At 37.4% G+C, this 19706-nt stretch overlaps 1 protein-coding gene across 4 annotated transcripts in view; it reads right to left on the reverse strand.

Annotated features, from left to right (window-relative positions):
- Positions 1-19706, reverse strand: part of MAPRE2 (microtubule associated protein RP/EB family member 2) — a 165653-nt gene that overhangs the window by 27818 nt on the left and 118129 nt on the right. For all 4 annotated transcript variants that reach the window (XM_050767299.1, XM_050767298.1, XM_050767297.1 and 1 more), the window contains 2 exons: positions 19077-19222; positions 14501-14714 (listed from right to left, as the gene is read on the reverse strand). In XM_050767299.1, coding sequence (XP_050623256.1) covers positions 14501-14714; positions 19077-19222 — 360 coding nt within the window. The remainder of the gene's footprint in view (positions 1-14500; positions 14715-19076; positions 19223-19706) is intronic.

Consider the following 19706-nt stretch of genomic DNA (forward strand, 5'->3'; position numbering starts at 1 on the left):
AGCTGCTAAGTTTGTGATTTTATTTTTTTAGCAGTAAGAAGAGCCCCGCTTCCCTCTGCAGTCTCATAGCTCAACATCCACACCGAACAACATGCACTTTACTGAATGGAGCACATTCTTTTGACTTCAGCATCCTTGTCTTTCTGCCTGGAATGCTCTTCAACACACCTCCATTTGGCTAACATCTACTTATTCATTAAGTTTTGCTTGAACTTCACTTATTTCAGAAACCTTTATAGAAGATGTTTAAGACTAGCCCAGGTGTTCTTCCTATACATGCTGAGGGAACTCGCCTCCCTTTATTATTATTGCCTATTTATTGTCAACTTTTCCCACTAGGATGTAATCTCCTTGAAAACAGGGGTCTTGTTAGAATCACTGTGTATCTCCAGAATCTCTTACAGTGCATCATCAAACATCTGTTGACAGACTAGATCAATTAGTAAAAAAAATGAGAATTCAGGTAAATTCACAAAAAGGGCAAGGAATCTAAGAAGTAGGAACTGCTAAGAAACATTTTCTAGAAGTAATTATATGAAAAAGACACATGCACACACATGTTTACAGCAGCACAATTCACAACAGCAAAGATATGGAACCAACCTAAGTGCCCATCAACCAGAGTGGATAAAGAGAATGTGGTATACATACATCATAGAATACTACTCGGTCATAAAAAGGAATGAAATAATATCTTTTGCAGCAACTTGGATGGAGCTGGAGGCCATTATTCTAAGTGAAATAACTCAGGAATGAAAAATCAAATAGTGCATGTTCTCACTTCTAAGTGGGAGCTAAGCTATGAGGATGCAAAGGCATAAGAGTGATATGATAGACTTTGGGGACTCGGGGGTGGGGAAAGTTGGCAGGGAGTGTGGGAGAAAAGACTACATATTGGGTACAGTGTATACTGCTCAGGTGATGGGTGCACTCAAATCTCCATACAAGGACTTATCCATATAACCAAAAACCACCTGTACCCCAAAAACTATTGAAATAAAATTTCAAAAGGCAACATTTTCTGAGCTACTGCATAGTGTACCAGCATACTTTCTAAGTTACAGTGTAAGAGGCTTCTCAGGTAATGGCTATGACTCGAGAGCACTTCAAACACAGCCATGTGTTGACTGAGGACATCTTCCTTGATCCAGATGAACGCTGCAAAGATTCAGCTTAAACTCATCAACTCAATAATTACATGAGGACCTTCTACAGGCCAGGCAACGGGGGAACAATGATTGAACAAGACAGAGTTGAGTTATAGTGTAGTTCACCCAATTCAAAGGGATTCTAGAAAATTCTACAAGTCAAAGCTGTTTTCGATTCCTGCCCAATATACTAAGTAACAAAAAAGGTATCAATAATAAAGAAAAATAGGGGGCCGGGCCCGGTGGCTCAAGCCTGTAATCCCAGCACTTTGGGAGGCCGAGATGGGCGGATCACGAGGTCAGGAGATCGAGACCATCCTGGCTAACACGGTGAAACCCCGTCTCCACTAAAAAATACAAAAACTAGCCGGGCGAGGTGGCGGGTGCCTGTAGTCCCAGTTGGGAGGCTGAGGCAGAAGAATGGCGTAAACCCGGGAGGCGGAGCTTGCAGTGAGCTGAGATCAGGCCACTGCACTCCAGCCTGGGCGACAGAGTGAGACTCCGTCTCAAAAAAAAAAAAAATAGGTTCACAGACAATCTACGACATTCTGCTTGTGGAAACTAAGAATGAATGCTAAGTCACCGTCTTGTGTGGTCTGGCGAGGTTTACAGTTAGGCTGGAAGTAAAATCTGATATTATACCTATGGAGAGTAAAGGAATGATCCATCAGATGAGGACATGGGGTTTAGTTATAGAATTAATATTTCAACACATATCAGGAACAGCTATATAAGATTAATGACCCAGTGCTGTTTTGAAAAGGGCTAGGATGGTCTGCCAGTGCAGGGAGGACAACAATGGAGACCCTTGCCCTCCTCTGCAGAGCCCTGTGTGAAGGAACAGACTCTACGTGCCCAAATACATGCCAATGGTGTCTATCCTTTACTTTCAAATCACCCAGAGCATTCACATGGAGAGCTAATTGACTTGAAGGATTAAGAAAACAGAGATTAGTAATTCTACTAATCTAGGGCTCAATATTCTTGGCTTTATATACACTTCTGCTTTTGAGCTAATAGGAGGCCTGGAACAAATGGTTTTAACATTTCCTGCATCTATAAATGTAGACAGTAACTCTACAGTATAGTAACTCTCTCTCACCCTAGAACTTACTGGAAGGATGAAAGGAAATGTTTTTGAACTTTTGAAAAATCACGATAAAAAAATAAATGTCATCTCAATAGAACAGCATGTGTTCTGTCGTCTCAAGCCTAAGTAACATTGCAGAGCTTTTTATATCCTCCATATACCATGTAATTTGAATTTGGTTGTGAAATTTACTGTGGTTCAGTATAGTGTGGGGAGGAGGTAAGAGGAGAAAACAAGACCACATCCATGACATATGAGAGGCACAATATAATATAATGATGAATGCGCATGGGTTCTGGAATCACAGAGTCAGGCCTTAAATCTTAAGTCCTCTCCTTCTAGTGTGTGACCCTGGCAAGTTACTAAACCTCTCCATGCCTCAGTTTCCTCAACTTTAAAGTGGAGGGTAATAATATGATCTGTCTTTTAGAATTGCTGAATACATATTAAGTTCTTAGGATAATAGCTGACACTTAATATGTGCTCAATAAATATTTGCTAATATTACTGATGACTCCTTCTATATTTTATTTTTTTGAGACAGAGTTCCACTTCGTTGCCCAGGTTGGAGTGTAGTGGCATGAACATGGCTCACTGCAGCCTTGAGCCCCAGGCTCAAGTGATCCTCCCACCTTAGCCTCCTGAGTAGCTGGGACTACAGGTGTGTGCCACCATGCCTGGCTAATTTTTGTAATTTGTAGAGACGGGGTTTTGCCATGTTGCCCAGGCTGGTCTCAAACTCCTGAGCTCAAGCAATCCTCCCACCTTGGCCTCCCAAAAAGCTGTGACTGCAGGCATGAGCCACCGTGCCTGGCCTTCTCCTACATTTTAAATGTTTTCATTTTCCTTAACTTTCATGAAAAATTCTATTCATATTAAGATTCAGATTTGAGTTGCATAGTAATAGTACCACCACATTCTGTAGGTTTTGATCTCTAAACTTTAGAACACTCTAGTTTTTTTTAAATGTACATACTTTGACCCAGAAAGCCAAAATAATTAAAAATTGCAAATTGAATTAGTAAATCATCTGTCAAAAATTCTATCTCAGTAAGCAAAGAAATTAGGATGGCAATGAAAAATGTACGGCTCTTCCTAGGAAGAAGCCCTTGGGCTTTTCTACAGACACTGCCAGCAGATTCCCATTTGAAACTCCAAAATTCTTCATAATTTTCTGCTCTTCTCTCTGCTCAATATTTTAAACTTGGAAATATTCAGTGTACTGGCAAGGCAGGGCACTGCTCATATTTTATGCTGTGGTTTTTATCATCATAAGAGGTAGGTGCTATGGTCTGAATGTCTGTGTCCCCCTCAGATCTATACATTGAAACCTAATCCCCAACACAGTAGTACTAAGAAGGTGGGGTCTTTGGGAGGTCTAATGGATCATGATCTCTATGAGATTGATGCCCTTATAAAAGAGGCCTAAGGGGCTTTGCCTCTTTAACCATCTGAGGAAACAGAAGGCACCATGTGTGTGGACAGGGCTCTCACCAGACCCTGAATCTGCTGGTGCCCTGGTCTTGGACTTCCCAGTCCCCAGAACTGTGAGAAATACATTTCGGTTGTTTATACAAGGCTACCTAGTTTATGACATTTTGTTACAGCAGCCTGAACAGACTAAAATGTAGGGAAATGCAGTTTCAGTTCTTCTTTGAGGAGAAAAGTATCTCAATGTCTAGCAGTGTCTTTTACACATCTTACATATGTAACCAGAAGAACAAAAGTACTGCTACCTCTCTTCTTCCAGGGAGTAGGGGATCTTCTATAAGAATTTAATTAGTTGAGCCATTAGAATATTTCTATTTTTTCCAAGTCTTAATGTAGCTAAGGGAGTAGCCATTAAATGGTATGCAGCTTAGCAATGGAATAGTTTCTTAATATGAACAGGTCAAAAGGATGCAATGCAAATATGGGGTAGGGGTTGGGTAAAAGAAACAGTGTTCCGCCAGGCGTGGTGGCTCACGCTTGTAATCCCAGCACTTTGGGAGGCCGAGGCGGGTGGATCACCTGAGGTTGAGAGTTTGAAACCAGCCTGACCAACATGGAGAAATCCTGTCTTTACTAAAAATACAAAATTAGCCGAGCGTGGTGGTGCATGCCTATAATCCCAGCTACTCAGGAGGCTGAGACAGGAGAATCACTGATTGAATGCGGGAGGCGGAGGTTGCATTATTGCATTTCAGTCTGGGCAACAAGAGTGAGACTCAATTTAAAAAAAAAAAAGGAAAAAAGAAAAAGAAAAGAAAAGAAAAGGAAGAAACAGTGTTCTGCATAATAATGAGAAGTACTAACATCGATTTGAAGAGGAGTCTTGCTAATTATGGGGCTAGTAAGAAAAATGCATCTCTTCCTTGTATTATTACATGATTTCTAAAATTAATATTTGATCCTTAAAGACATATGTAAGGGACTTGGGTAGGAGAGTATGTGGGTAAGTGACTGGGGACTGTAAAATAGCAGTATCAAGCAGGCATCTACTGGCAAACTGTAAGAATAAACAGGCATGACTCATCTTGACGGCAAGACCATCAAGGGACAAGAAGGGTAACTGTACCCACCCTACAGGGCTCTGGGAAGTCAAATGGCATCATAGACTGTCCTAGAGTTAATTTCTTAGAGTAAATAATGGTTTTAGGGAAAGACCAACATTTGTGGTTAAATTAAGGAGTTTCTCAAAAAGGTAAATGAAGATTTAGTGCATCTTTGCAGTAACAAGGAAAAGGAAGTCTTACATAAAGGCACAGGCTTGAGGCTAAGGTTAGATCCCCTTGAATGGGAGTTAACTTTCTGAGTATTTTTCCCTTGGACTCTAATTGAGTTAAGTGCCTATTAACTCACAAACATCAACCTTCTTTGCAGCAATATAACAAAATCCAGTCTTCAGAGCATTAAAATTCACAATAACTAAGACATAACCCAAAATTATTTGACATATAAAGGGCCAGGAAAATGTGATATATTCTCAAAGAAAAATAAAATCAACAGATGTCAATTGTGAGATGGCCAGAATAATGGAATTAGCAGACAAAAACTTTCAAAGCAGCTACCATAAGCCTGCTTAGTCAAGTAAAGGAAATAGGCTCCTAATGAATGAAAAGATAGGCTAACTCAGCAGAGAAAGAAAAAAAAGTAAACAGAAAAATACAATAGCTGAAATTTAAAAATGAAGACTTCTACAACAGTAGAATGAAGATGACAGAGGAAAGAGAGGGTAAACTTGAATTTACATCAACATAAACCATCTAATCTAAAGAAGAGAGAAAATAAGTACTGGGAAGAAAATCAACTGTGCCTCAGGGACTTGTGGTATAATTTCAAAAGCTCTAACATATGGATAAATGAAGTCCCAGAAGGATAGGAGAAAGAATGGAGCTGAAAAAAAATTTGAAAAAATAATGCTTGGAATCTTCCCAAAGACATAAACTCACAGATTCAGGAAGCATAATGAACTCCAAAACAAGATAAATTCAAAGAGAACCATAATTAGGCACATCATAGTCACACTACTGAAAACCAAAGATAAGGAGAAAATTTTGACTGCACTTAGAGAAAAACTATGTATTGCATACAGGGTAGAATGAGTATGCACTTCTTATCTTTGGAGGCCACATGCAGTGGAATAACATCTTTAAAGTGCTTACAGGCAAAAAATAAAACAAAAGGAAAAACAAAACCCAGCTTGAATCCTTTATCAAGTGAAAATATTCTTTAAGAATGAAGGTTAAAAAAAAGACATTTTTTTTTGTCAGAAAAAGAAAAATCTAAAATAATTTTTGCCACTGGACCTGCAATATAAGAAATCCCAACAAAAGGCCTTCAGGCTAAAGAGAAACAAAGCGGGTAGGGAACTTGGGTGTTCAGAAATGAAGAACATTGAAAATAGTAAAAATATGAAACAAACAACTTTTCCCATAATTTCTTTACAACAGATATGACTGTTTAAAGCATAACTGTCTAATAGAAATATGTGAACCACATAAATTTTCTAGTAGCCACATCAAAAAGGTAAAAAAACTCCAATGATTTTAACATATGCAAAATATATACAACATATATGAAATATAATTTCTACATGTAATCAATATAAAAATTATTAGATGTTTTACATTCTGTTTCTCACACTGAGTCTTCTAAATTCAGCATGCATTTTATACACACAGCACATTTTAATGATGAACAAGCACATTTCAAGTGTTCAAAAGCCAACGTGTATTAGATAGTGTAGGTTTAAAGCAAAAGTTGTAACATTATCTTGTGAGGTTCATAATGTATATAAATGTAATACATATGACAACTATAACAAAGAACAATGGGGGGGTGGTTGCAAGGTTTCCACATTTTACATAAAGGTATACAGTATTAATTTTAAGGATAGTGTGAAAAAACAAGAATATATATGTAATCCTTAGAGCAACACCTAAAAAATAAGTGCAAAGAGGTGTAGTCTGAAAGATGGTAAGTAAATTAAAATAGAATCCTAAAAAATATTTTAAAAATCCAGAAGATGACAGGAAGGGAGAAACAACAAAACAAGAAACAGAGGGGACAAACAGAAAACAATGTGGTAGATCTAAATCCAACCAAATCAATAATTACATGATTATATGAAATGTAAATGGACTGGACACTCCAATTAAAAAGTAGAGATTATCAGAATGAATAAAAAAGCAGACCTGATTACATGCTGTCGCACTTTAAATATAAAGACAAAGACAGGTAGAAATTTAAATTATCATGGAGAAAGATTATGCCATGCAATAGTAAGCTTAAAAAAGCTAGAGTAGCTAGATTAATGTCAGATAAAATAGATTTCAAGACACAGAATATTATCAAAGATAAAGAGGAACACTTCACACAATAAAAAGGCCATACTGCTCAAAGTAATTTATAGATTCAAAGCTATTTCTATCAAACTACCACTGCCATTCTTCACAGAATTAGAAAAAAAACTATTTTAAATTTCATATGGAATCAAAGAAGACCCTGTATAGCCAAGACAGTTCTAAGCAAAAAGAACAATGCTGGAGGCATCACACTACCTGACTTCAAACTATACTACAAGGCTACAGTAACCAAAACAACATGGTACTGGTAACAAAACAGACATATAGACCAATGGAGCAGACCTCAGAAATAACACCACACAACTACAATCATCTGATCTTTGACAAACCTGACAAAAACAGGCAATGGGGAAAGGATCTCCTATTCAGTAAATGGTACTGGGAAAACTGGCTAGCCATATGCAGAAAACTGAAACTGAACCCCTTCCTTACACCTTATACAAAAATTAACTCAAGATGGATTAAAGACTTAAATGTAAAACCCAAAACCATAAAAACCCTAAAAGAAAACCTAGGCAATACCATTCAGGACACAGGCATGGGCAAAGACTACATGACAAAAATGCCAAAAGCAATTGCAACAAAAGCCAAAATTGACAAATGGGATCCAATTAAACTAAAGAGCTTCTTCAGAGCAAAAGAATCTATCATCAGAGTGAACAGGCAACCTACAGAATGGGAGAACATTTATGCAATCTACCCATCTGACAAAGGTCTCATATTCAGAACTTACAAGGAACTTAAACATATTTACAAGAAAAAAAAACCATCAAAAAGTGGGCAAAGAATATGAACAGACACTTCTCAAAATAAGACATTTATGCAGCCAACAAACATATGAAAAAAAAAAAAAGCTCAACATCACTATCATTAGAGAAATGCAAATCAAAACCACAATGAGATGCCATCTCACACCAGTCAGAATGGTGATTATTAAAAAATCAGGAAACAATAGATGCTGGCAAGGCTGTGGAGAAACAGGAATGTTTTTACACTGTTTGTGGAAATGAAAATTAGTTCAACCATTGTGGAGGACACTATGGTGATTCCTGAAGGATCTAGAACCAGAAATACCATTGGACCCAGCAATACCATTACTGAGTATATACCTAAAGGAATATAAATCATTCTACTATAAAAACACATGCATACGTGTGTTTATTGCAGCACTATTTACAATAGCAAAGACATGGAACTAACCCAAATGTCCATCAATGACAGACTAGATAAAAAAAAAGGTGGTACATATATACCATGGTACACTACGCAGCCATAAAAAGGAATGAGATCATGTCCTTTGCAGGGATGTGGATGAAGCTGGAAGCCATCTTCCTCAGCAAACTAACACAGGAACAGAAAACCAACCACTGCATGTTCTCACTCATAAGTGGAAGTTGAACAATGAGAACACATGGACAGAGGGAGGGGAATATCACACACTAGAGCCTGTTTGGGTGTTGTGGGTGAGGGAAGGGAACTTAGAGGACTGGTCAATAGGTGCAGCAAACCATCATGGCACACATATACCTATGTAACAAACCTGTACATTCTGCACATGTATCCCATTTTTTTAGAAGAAAAAAAGACAAAAAAGGTCAATTTAACAGGATGACTTAACACTCACAAATATGTATACATCTAGTAATAGAGTACTAAAATACAAGAAACAAAAATGGAGAGAATTAAAGGGAAAAATGGACAATTCCATGATCAATGCATGAAAATTCAACAGACTGCAGCAAATGTTAGAACAGGACAACAAAAAAATCCATAAAACACAGATCTGTTTACTCTGACAGTGTAACTTATGAGGTAAGGAAAAAACACACATAGGAGATCTGACTAATACTATCAAACACCTTGATCTAATTAATATTTCTAAAACACTATCAAACCAACTACTGCAGAATACACATTCTTTTCAAGTGCATGTGGTCACTGACCAAAAAAGACTATATTCTGGGCCATAAAGCCAAGATCAGGACAAGGATAAAAACCACCTCTTACCGCTATTTTTACTGCCTCTCTTAAAAAGCAAAACAAACAAACAAAAACCCCAACAAAGTAAAGCAATTCTTATTTCCCAAAAGAAGGTGAGAGGTGATGAGTACTTAGATGACAGGTGCTCAACAAATGCTCATACATTGCTAAATAAATAAATGAATAAACATGATTACATTTTACAGTCATACAAACAGCCTTAGAAAACTCAACATTAAGGGTAATTGTGAGAATATTCAAATAGTCAACAATGTTCTTGAAAAACACTTTAGGATTTATTCAAATCTACATTTAGGGATTTAATTACGATTGTTCAGATACTTTATTCTATTCTACTTAGGTTGCTTCCTTTTGGAACCACTTTTCTAGCATTCCTATTAATCTGATTTTAAGGCTGAAACACTGAAGTCCCTAAGGAAAGCAGAAAGCTCAAACTCAATTTCCATAGCAACTCTAAATCTATCACACTATATTTATATATGGGCGTTTGATTTAAATACATGAATGTATGTGAATCTGCAATGTGTCTAAGCTGTCGTTGCTATAGTAACTACATAACTTTGAATTTCCTTTTATGTTTAGTAAGTGTTCACACATAAAAACCAATCCGCACCAACAGTTATCTTGAGTTGCAGATATGGCTCATAGCAATAAATTTACAAACATCATGAGTCACAATGATGCATGTACTTACATATCTATCATTATGAAAATGTGTATTTTAATACATGTCCCTGGTTGGTATATTAAAACCAATTCAAGATGCAACTCCTCAGAATGTAGACAATAAAACCTACCAAGCAGCCATTTGCCCTTAGGTGACAGCCTCTGCTTATGCAGTAAGCTTGTTACAGTAAAGTCCCCAACAACGCACAGAGAAGCCACAGCCAAACTATTCTAAGGCTTCTCTGAATCATAAAGAAAAGCTTTTCTCTGTATCACAATGGTTGAAAAATCTAGCATGTTCCTACAAAAACAAGATGCACTAAGTATTTAGAATATATCTATTTTATACATAGCAATCTCTGCTGCATGCTTATATAAGTAGTCTGTACGATGTAAAAGCACATTTTTTTTTCTTGCTAATGTAGACTAAGTCCTTTCTTAATTATCATAATGGTGACAATCTACTCCAGGATCACTTTTTCCACTCTAATCTGGTCCCTCTGTCATACAAAATGTTTGGGAGCTGCCACTTACTGCTCTTACTATATAATAGTTAGGACACGCAAGCTAATTTTAATATTGGCCTGAGGAAATTTTGGGGGAGAGATAAATCCACTAAAAAAAAAAATCAAGTATTCCAAACTCAAATTAAAAAAAATTAAGGACCATCACCTGTTTTCAATTATACCAGCCACTGCTTATGTACACTAATGCAGATAATTAAGAAATGACCAAGGCTTAGAGGTGGGAACAAAATTACTGCTATATATTAGTGACCTGGCAACACTGTGAGATAAATGTGATACAGATACGTGAATTTTCCAGACTGCTGACCATCACCGTTCATTTGCTCTAAATTTCAGATGAACAAAAGCAGACTGTGTATAAAGAGAATGGCTTTGAGTGACTACCAGAAGCGGGGGCGCCAGTTTGGATAATGTAAAAATAGAGTTCATGAGGGAAATAAATCAGGGTCAATATTCAGAGAATTATGACAATTCTAAGAAGTGTAAGGGACCTATGAGAGTATTGATCACTGCCTGCTGGTGTCATACATATACTAAAGACTACTGAGAGGCAATGGAACGATTTGATCTTGTAATACAGATCCCAGGATACTACGAGGCTCTTTAGTAAGGTTTTGCTAAGTATTTTTTTTTTTTAACTGAGGTTTGTACTTTCTATTGATACCTGTATATTCCTTGCCCTAATGAGCTATGTGCTAAGAAACCACATCCCCATCTTCATTACAATTATGCCTAAATTAAGAAAGAGCAAACACACCCTGAGTAAGTACCTCAGAAACTAATGAATGAAGATTGAAGTGCACACATTTTACAGCACAGATTTTACAACACTTATTCTGACTCTTAGAAGACATTTTGGCTTACATTATCTCGGCTGTATTCCCAATAACTGGATATATGACTTCTAGAAAAAATGAGGTCTTAATGCATTTATAGGAGCCTTTCTCCTATCATGGCTTTTAATAACAACACTCTATATGTGATATATCCCCAGTATAGTCTTACTACCCCACGATGCCCAAAAACGAGAGCATATTTTATTAAAAAGGGAATGGCTGTTTGACTTCTAATATCATTTCTCCCTGATTAATGCCAATAATGTAAACATGGTCAAGGTATCAGGAACATGGTGTCAGGAAATTACTGCCTTCGAGAACATTAAAAATAAAATTTATTATCTGTTGACTTTAATGGGTTTCCTGAGCATTATCACCCAAGAGGTTAAGCTGTAGAAAATATATATTTCTCTTTCAGGTTCATGGACATTCTATCAAAATGGCACACGTTTCTCTGTGGCTTTTGTGAAAGACAGATGAGGGAATTTCTAGAAAATGAGGCCAAGGCAGCACAGTAACAGGCTGTCTGGGTGTGGAGGAGTATTGGTGCCAATGGGTAAAAAATTAAGGACAGGTTATGATTGTGGAAGAAAATATTCTGAGGTCTGTCCAATCTCACCACAGAAAACTTGAAAAAATGGCAGTTGAGTTTTGAGTCCAAGCTATTCATCACTCACAACTGTAGAGAATGACATTAAGATGAGAAATATCAGACACCCTTGATTTTCTTACCTTTATTTCCTCCCACCCCACATGCTTCCTGAATCCCAGACTCTGGAGAGGGCACAGCATCCCCCTTTCCTCCACTCCAGCTCCTAGACTGATGAAAACTGCTGACAAAACTTGAAGGCCAATCTGAACTGCCATCAAGGTTTGCTTCCCAAAATCTTTGTGGCTTAATTTTTACAGCCTCTCCTATCACTTTGGCTCCAAGAAAATAAATATCCTCTCTTTTCTTTTCTAACCCTCTATCTATGCCCTTGACATCTCATCTTTTCCCTTCGGCTTTAGCGTCATACTCCAGTTTCCCCTCTTTTTCCTATTTTCAATGATTCCTTCTCCACAGACATGTCTCCCATCTTACAAACCTGTTTATATTGCCTTATCCTAAAAGCAAACAAGAACAGTTGAAAAAGAATACCATTTTCCTTCCAATCTTATTTCCTGAAGCTGGTATCACTCTTTTCCCTACACAAACCAAATGTGTTTATTTTCCCCCATTTTTTTTCCTGACACATTTGTTAAAGGTTGAATATACTCTTACTGTCTCCAATTCCACAAGCCCTTGTTAAATTGCTACAATCTAGGCCTATGCCCTCAGTATTTTAATGGACCAATTCTCTGAGGGACTATTAATCACCTCCTAGGAGTCAGACTTTGGCCTATTTTTCAGGCTTCATCCTATTTGATATCGCCACAATTAATATTTGGCACTGTTGTTGACCCCTCTGTCTACAAATTTCCTACTGTTTTTGTTCTCTGATGCTGAGCTCTCCTGGTTTTCTTCCTGATGTTCATCTTTTTTGCAGCTTCCTCTTCTTCCTCCTCCCCCTTAAGTGTATATATTTCCAAAGATCTGTGTTTAGTTTTCTTTATTCTATATAGGCTCACCCATTATGGCTCCAAAGTCAGATCTTTCCACTGTCTCAATTTCCTTCCTCCAACTTTGTCTTCAAGCCATTCCTGGCTCTACCATTCTACTGAATGGAGAAATCATTCAAATTGAGAAATCTAATAAACTCTTTCAGGCCTCATTTAACTTGACTTCTCAACAGATGTTGACATTGTTGACCATTATGCTCCCTACCTTCTGCTTCCCTGACACATCACTTCCTAGTTTCCTTCATTCTTTCTGGCACCTTCCCTGCTTCCTATGCAAGCCCTTCCTCTTCTACTCAATCAGTAAATGCCCAAGTTTCTTAAGGCACTCTACCCTTTATCACTCAGTATTCGCTTCCAGCATCCATTACATCAATATATGGAAGAATCGCAAATGTTTCTCTTTAGCTTATAACTCCTTTGAGCTCCAGACACACATGTGCACCACCCCCAACACAAAAATTGCCTATGTTGATCTTCTCTTAGATGTCACAAATGAATCTCAAACTTAGTATGTTCAAAACAAACTCAAGATTTCTTCCCAAATCTGGTTCTCTTTCAGCACTTCTTGAATAAAATTCCAAATCCTTCCAGTTGTGTAAGACGCCATGTTTAACATCTCCTTCTCTTTTATCCCAGTATTCAGCCATTACCAACATCCAGTCTATTTTGCCTCCTAACAACTCTTCTAGAGTTGTTAGTACTATTTTAATGCAGATGAAGAATTCATCTAATTCATACTAGTGAGTATAAGTATTCATCTGTTATCCTTAAAAATATTTTTAAAATATTAAAAACATTTCAAAAAGTCATGTCAGTTTTCCAATGGTTTCAGTCCAGCTGGAATACAGCCATAAATCCAGAAATAAGATGATAAAAATGCTGCTTAACAGTGAGCAAAACTGTGATTTCAAAGCTATTATCACCTATGTGGTCCTGTTAACCATTTGTACTCCATTCTGATTGCAGTTTGGGCATAAATAAGAAATCTGTTTTATTTACAAAATTAAGGTTACTGATTTAACAAGTTGGAACACTGGGTTCCACAACTGAGATGGAAACATGATTTTGGATGATTTAATGTTTAATTGTGCAGTACCCAACTCGTGTTTATAATAATGACCCAATTTTATAAGAACACATTCTGCTTGGTAAAGCCTGCTATTTATGGCAAGGATGTTTATAATATATTTTAGAAAGTTTTTTTTTTTTTTTTTTGTCCACAGAAGTTTTTAAAGTTTTAGTGTTCCAGGTATTTTTCCTCAACGACTTCACTTTTGGACAAAGCTGGATAAATAGGGTATTGCTGAATGTTACTACATAAAAATTGCCACTGCCTACAGAGGAGATAGGATGTACAGTTCATGAAGGGTTAGAGATGATGATCTATATTTAACAACATAGTTCAGTTCATATTCTGCTCTGTACTGTCAGCAATTAAGCAGTAAAAATACTTCAGTCAAAATCTAAACAGGCTACTTGAAATTTCTTGAAAAACTAAAAGGAAAAAGAAATCTATCCTGGGAGTATTATTTTCACTACCACCTTCAGTGATATAATGCAAATAGCTCTGCCTTTTTAATAGTTTAAATGAAGATGGTTAGACTAATGACAAATGGGTCACAGGAAGATAAATGTGGTGAAACAGACAACAGTAGAAACCATCCAAAGGCATTAAAATATTGACGGCTGGGAAGAATCAATCAGAAACACATGGTAAAGCACAGAAGGGTCTGAGCCATTCTCTAAGATAAAAGCAACTCCTGCAATCTCATGGTGACAATACCTGCTGTGGGGGAGTTTGCATGGTGAGATTTTTTTGGCAGGTTGAAGATCTGTTCGCCAGGGTCAGGCGGAGGAATTGCATCTTGCCCTTGTCGTGCCTCTACAGGATCATACTCCTTCCCATCGTAGTTAGCATCATAGAATTTCTTAAACCATTGAATAAAATCCAGGTTGTCCTGGAAACGTCCTTTCACTAGCTTCTCCACTGGAATTACCTGCAATAAAAAATCACTATGTGAGTTACAAATCTCATGTTCGGGTATATACCCAAAAGAAAGGAAAACAGTATCTCAAAAAGATACGTGCGCTTGTAAGTTTATGGCAGCACTGTTTATAATAGCTAAGATTTGGAAGCAACCTAAGTGTCCATCAACAGATGAATGGATAAAGAAAATGTGGTACATATACACAATGGCGTACTATTCAGCCATAAAAAGAATGAGACTCAGTAATCTGCAACAACATGGATGGAACTGGAGATCATTATGCTAAATGAAATAAGCCAGGCACAGAAATACAAACATCACATGTTTTCGCTAATTTGTGGGATCTAAAAATCAAAACAAGTGAATTCATAGGCATGGAGAGTAGGATGGTTACCAGTGGCTGGAAAGGGGGAGTTGGGGATGGTGATTGGGTACAAAAAAGTTAGAAAGAATGAATAAAACCTATTTGATAGCACAGCAGGGTGACTATAGGCAATAACAACTTAATTGTACATTTTAAAATAACTTAAAGAGTGTACTTGGATTGTTTGTAACTCAAAGGATAAATGCTTGAGGGAATGGATAACCGATTCTCCATGACGTGCTTCTTTTACATTGCATGCAAAATGCCTCAGGTACCCCATAAATCTATACACCTACTATGTACACACAAAAATTAAAAACTAAAAAAAAAGAACTAAACCAAAACATCACTGTTGGTTTTCTTGGAATATTTAGTACTTCTGAACAAGCCAGACAAAAGGAATATTCTCAGTTGTCAAGAGGGGCTGGTCCCACTCATAATACATTTATCATCAAAGCATCTCTCCGGAAAAACAGAAGCCTGGGATGTTGTGCTATTTCAAGACTGATACGCTTTTTATCTTTTTATTTTATTTATTTTTGAGATGGAGTTTCACTCTTGTCGCCTAGGATGGACTGCAATGGTGTGATCTCAGCTCACTGCAATCTCCACCTCCTGGGTTCAAGCAATTCTCCTGCTTTAGCCTCCCGAGTAGCTGGGATTAATTTTTGTTTATTAGTAGAGACGGGGTGTCACATGTTGGCCAGGCTGGACTTGAACCCCTGACCTCAGGTGATCCACCCGCCTCGGCCTCCCAAAGTGCTGGGATTACAGGCGTGAGCCACTGTGCCTGGCCGATAAACTTTTTAAATTTCTTTGCAATATGTAGCCCAGTTGTGTTGAGATAAACTCATACAAAGATTATAGTTACTAGAGAGTGCAGATGAATAAGATTTAAATCAATAAAAACAGATACTTTTTATGTCTTCATAGTATTCCATGGTGTATATGTGTCACATTTTATTTATCCAATCTGTCAGTGATGGGCATTTAGGTTGATTCCGCGTCTTTGTTATTGTGAATAGTGCTGCAGTGAACACTCACATGCATATGCCTTTATGGTAGAACAATTTCTATTCCTTTGGGTATATACCCAATAATGGGATTGCTGGGTCAAATGGTAGTTGTTTTTAGCTCTTTGAGGAATCGCCACATTGCTTTCCACAATGAACTAATTTACACTCCTACCAATGGTGTATAAGCATTTCCTTTTCTCTACAACCTCACCAGCATCTGTTTTTTGACTTTTTAGTAATGGCCATTCTGACTGGTGTAATTCGCTATTTTTTTTAAAGAAAATGGAAAGGTATCTAGCTAAGTGAATTATATTATCACTGAATTCTTACCTTTTACATTTTCGGGTGGGAATACTAGCTGAATGTGAATCATGAGACAGTTACAAAGCTAGAGTGTGAGATTGTGTGTGTGAGTGTGTGAGCATGTGATTCAGACAAGCACACAGCTCACAGCTTTGCTGTGCGATAATATGAATGGAAGCTATAGAAATTAAACTTTGAATAAGACCTTGCCACTATGGGAGCTATGTATCATTGACATCTTAAAATGTACATTAGAAAACTTAGAAAGACCTTACCTATCAACGAAAACTTGGAAGAAAAAAGCAACTGAAGCATGCATTAAACTAAATAATTAGCTTTAGAAAATGTAGAAAGACCTTACATATCAATGAAAACTGGGAAGAAAAAAGCAACTGAAGCATGCATTAAACTAAATAATTAGCAATAAATTTTGCAAAAATGTTTTTTATGTAGCTAAAATAGAAACTAAACCAAGTACAGAGCAAAAGAAAGAGAAGCAATCTTTTGGAAGAGACCATATTTTTCATGAACATTCTTCCGGTAATTAGACTTTGGTGGTGATATGTTGCTCTTCTCTCACTTCCCCCAAACTTCAGTGAAGTCTGCTTACAAGGAGGAATTCCTGCCACATGTGCACTCATTTGCTTTAAAATTTTTATTTTTTTATTTCAGAGACAGAGTCTCACTCTGCTGCCCAGGCTAGAGTGCAGTGGTGCGATCATACCTCACTGCAGCCTCTAACTCGTACGTTCAAGAGATCCTCCTGCCTCAGCCTCCTGAGTAGCTGAGTCTACAGGTATGTGCCACTGCACCTGGCAATTAAAAAAAAAATTCGTAGAGATGGGGTCTTGCAATGTTGACCAGGCTGGTCTAGAACTCCTGGCCTCAAGTGATCCTCCCACCTCGGCCTCCCAGAGTGTTGGGATTATAGGTGTGAGCCACTGCTCTCAGCCTTAACTGACTTTTAATTGTATTATTTAATCACTTTTATGTCTTCTGAGTTTAAAATTTTTGTTTATGCTGATATTGATTGTTAGAAATCAACTTTTTAGAGCATAAAAAGCTTTTAACTAACAAATACTATATTTTGTCTATTGCCAGACAAGAAAATTTAAAAATAGTTTTAGACACTGGTGGTATATTAGCTGTGAAAAGAAGGCATTTACTTCTGTTGACCTAATTTTGCATTCCCTATCAACATGTAAGCTTCAGGGGCAAAAGTTCAAAACCCGAGGTGGCAAGCAAAAGCACAGAACTTTCCATCATGCCATCAGGCTATGACACACATGAATGAGGGTACTTAATGCTGTTTCTCACAGGACTTTTGGATCAAATCACTGCATACTAAAGCTAGAGAGGCTAACAAAGGCCGTCATGGCCAGTCTCCTTCCACTGCAATAATTTTTTTCTTCAACATTCTTAACAACTGCTCATCCATTCTGTGTGTACATACTTCTAGAGCGATATGGAACCCACTAATTTGAGGTATAACAAGTTCCATCAATAAACATATGAAAAGGTGTTTCTTTTCTTTCTAATCTAGAAGCATGTATAGAGAAATGAATAAAAAAGACACAAGAGGTATTATAAAAGTAAGGAGAACCTATACATCCCTAGTTTTAAATACGTATGGAAAGAGCTAATTGGAAATTAACCATGACAAAGGACATAAAGTTGGAAATAATCCAAAGGGCTACAATGTTAAAGAGAATGTATGTTTTGAAATAAAAATTCCAAGAAAATGAGAAGTCAGGATTTTCTTACTATATTGATAAGAATGTCATTAAGAAGATATTAATTGCCTTAGCTTACAAAATACATAGTTTATCAAACTTCCCTTTAATCTCTATTTTTATAATCTGGTATTTTATTTTTCATTTCCGTAGCCTATTCATTACCCCTGTTTATGCAAAGAACAGTTTTCCATTTCTCCCCTGCTGGTTTATCTCTTTCCCCTTATTCAAAATTCATTTCTTTCCAAGCTCATTCATGCTCAGAGATATCTCCTAAATAAGGAACATCGTTTGAGTATGTATTTAAATAGCAGTAAACATGCAGAAAGAGGCTGAGTTTTAGCAATAATCCCTTACTGAGAGAAAAAGTACTCCAGGCCATTTGTACCACTCCAGGACAAAAGTATAATAATTCATGGGAGAAAAAAAGGCAAATTATGGACATTGAGAATCTGAGCGCACACACTATACTGGACACTGTCTCTCATGTCAACTTCATAACCATGAATAAGGGGTTTTTAGTCCCATTGTACAGATGGGTAAACTGAGACTCAGAATTTAAATAACTTGCTCAAGTCATGAAGCCGGGATTCAAACCCATGCTGTTTCTGCCATGACACGATGTTTCTCTGAAGGAACAAAATACAAAGAACCACAGTGGCATCTGGCGAACATAAAAGTTTCTCATCTGCAATGCTAAATATAACTAATAACACTTTAACATTTGTGAGCCCTGTTAGTTTTTAGTTTCCTGGCTACAAGTTTAGAAAATCTGAAATGAAAACCTCATAAAAATACAAGAACTTAGGGTGATGCTTTATGCTAGGTACAGACCCCCGCCTACGGTTGAGATATCAAGATATATCCCATCGGTATGCTCCTGGACTTTTGCATCTATGTACAAAAACAATTTTAAGAAACAACAACACATTTTATGGAGGTACAAGTCTCCTACCTTATCAACGTTCATTCGCTTAAATGATGCTTGCAGAAGTTTAAAATTGTGAATATACTCATGTTCCAGCTTTGCTTGAAATTTTACTTTCTTCAAACTAATGCAGCCAGGGAAGAGCATGTCCATGAACTGGCAATAGGCCGCTCCTGGGAAGAAACAAGAACAGTACCGGAGTGAGTCTCACTGTACCCAGATGTGGTAGAGGACTGCTAGGTTGGAAGGGGATTGTGCTTACAGGTGCCATCATCACTCAGAGCAGAGTCCTCCTGGCTGTGTGTGTCCTTCCTGCCAATGCGCTTATATTTCCTTGTCCACAGGAGCTGAGTGCCAGAGGGAAGGGACTTCCTCAACAACGCAGCACCTGCCACTTCCCAACCCTGAACTCCGTGTATTGTACTGCATGCATCAGAATATCACCAGCTTCCACAACCAACAAACAGAACCTCACACTATAAAGCCAAGGAAACCAGTGTAAGAGGAGTTCTTCCTAGCTTCTACCAGAGAAAAGAAATATACATTTTCTTCCACCTGGCTATCACCTGCTCCAAGTCGTCAAAATAAACTAAAGAGGAAAAAGAGAGGAAAATGTAAACATGAGAGAACTACGAAAGTTCTCATGAAACGTGTAGC

The sequence above is a fragment of the Macaca thibetana genome, chromosome 18 (genome assembly GCF_024542745.1).
Source record: "Macaca thibetana thibetana isolate TM-01 chromosome 18, ASM2454274v1, whole genome shotgun sequence".
Taxonomy (NCBI): domain Eukaryota; kingdom Metazoa; phylum Chordata; class Mammalia; order Primates; family Cercopithecidae; genus Macaca; species Macaca thibetana.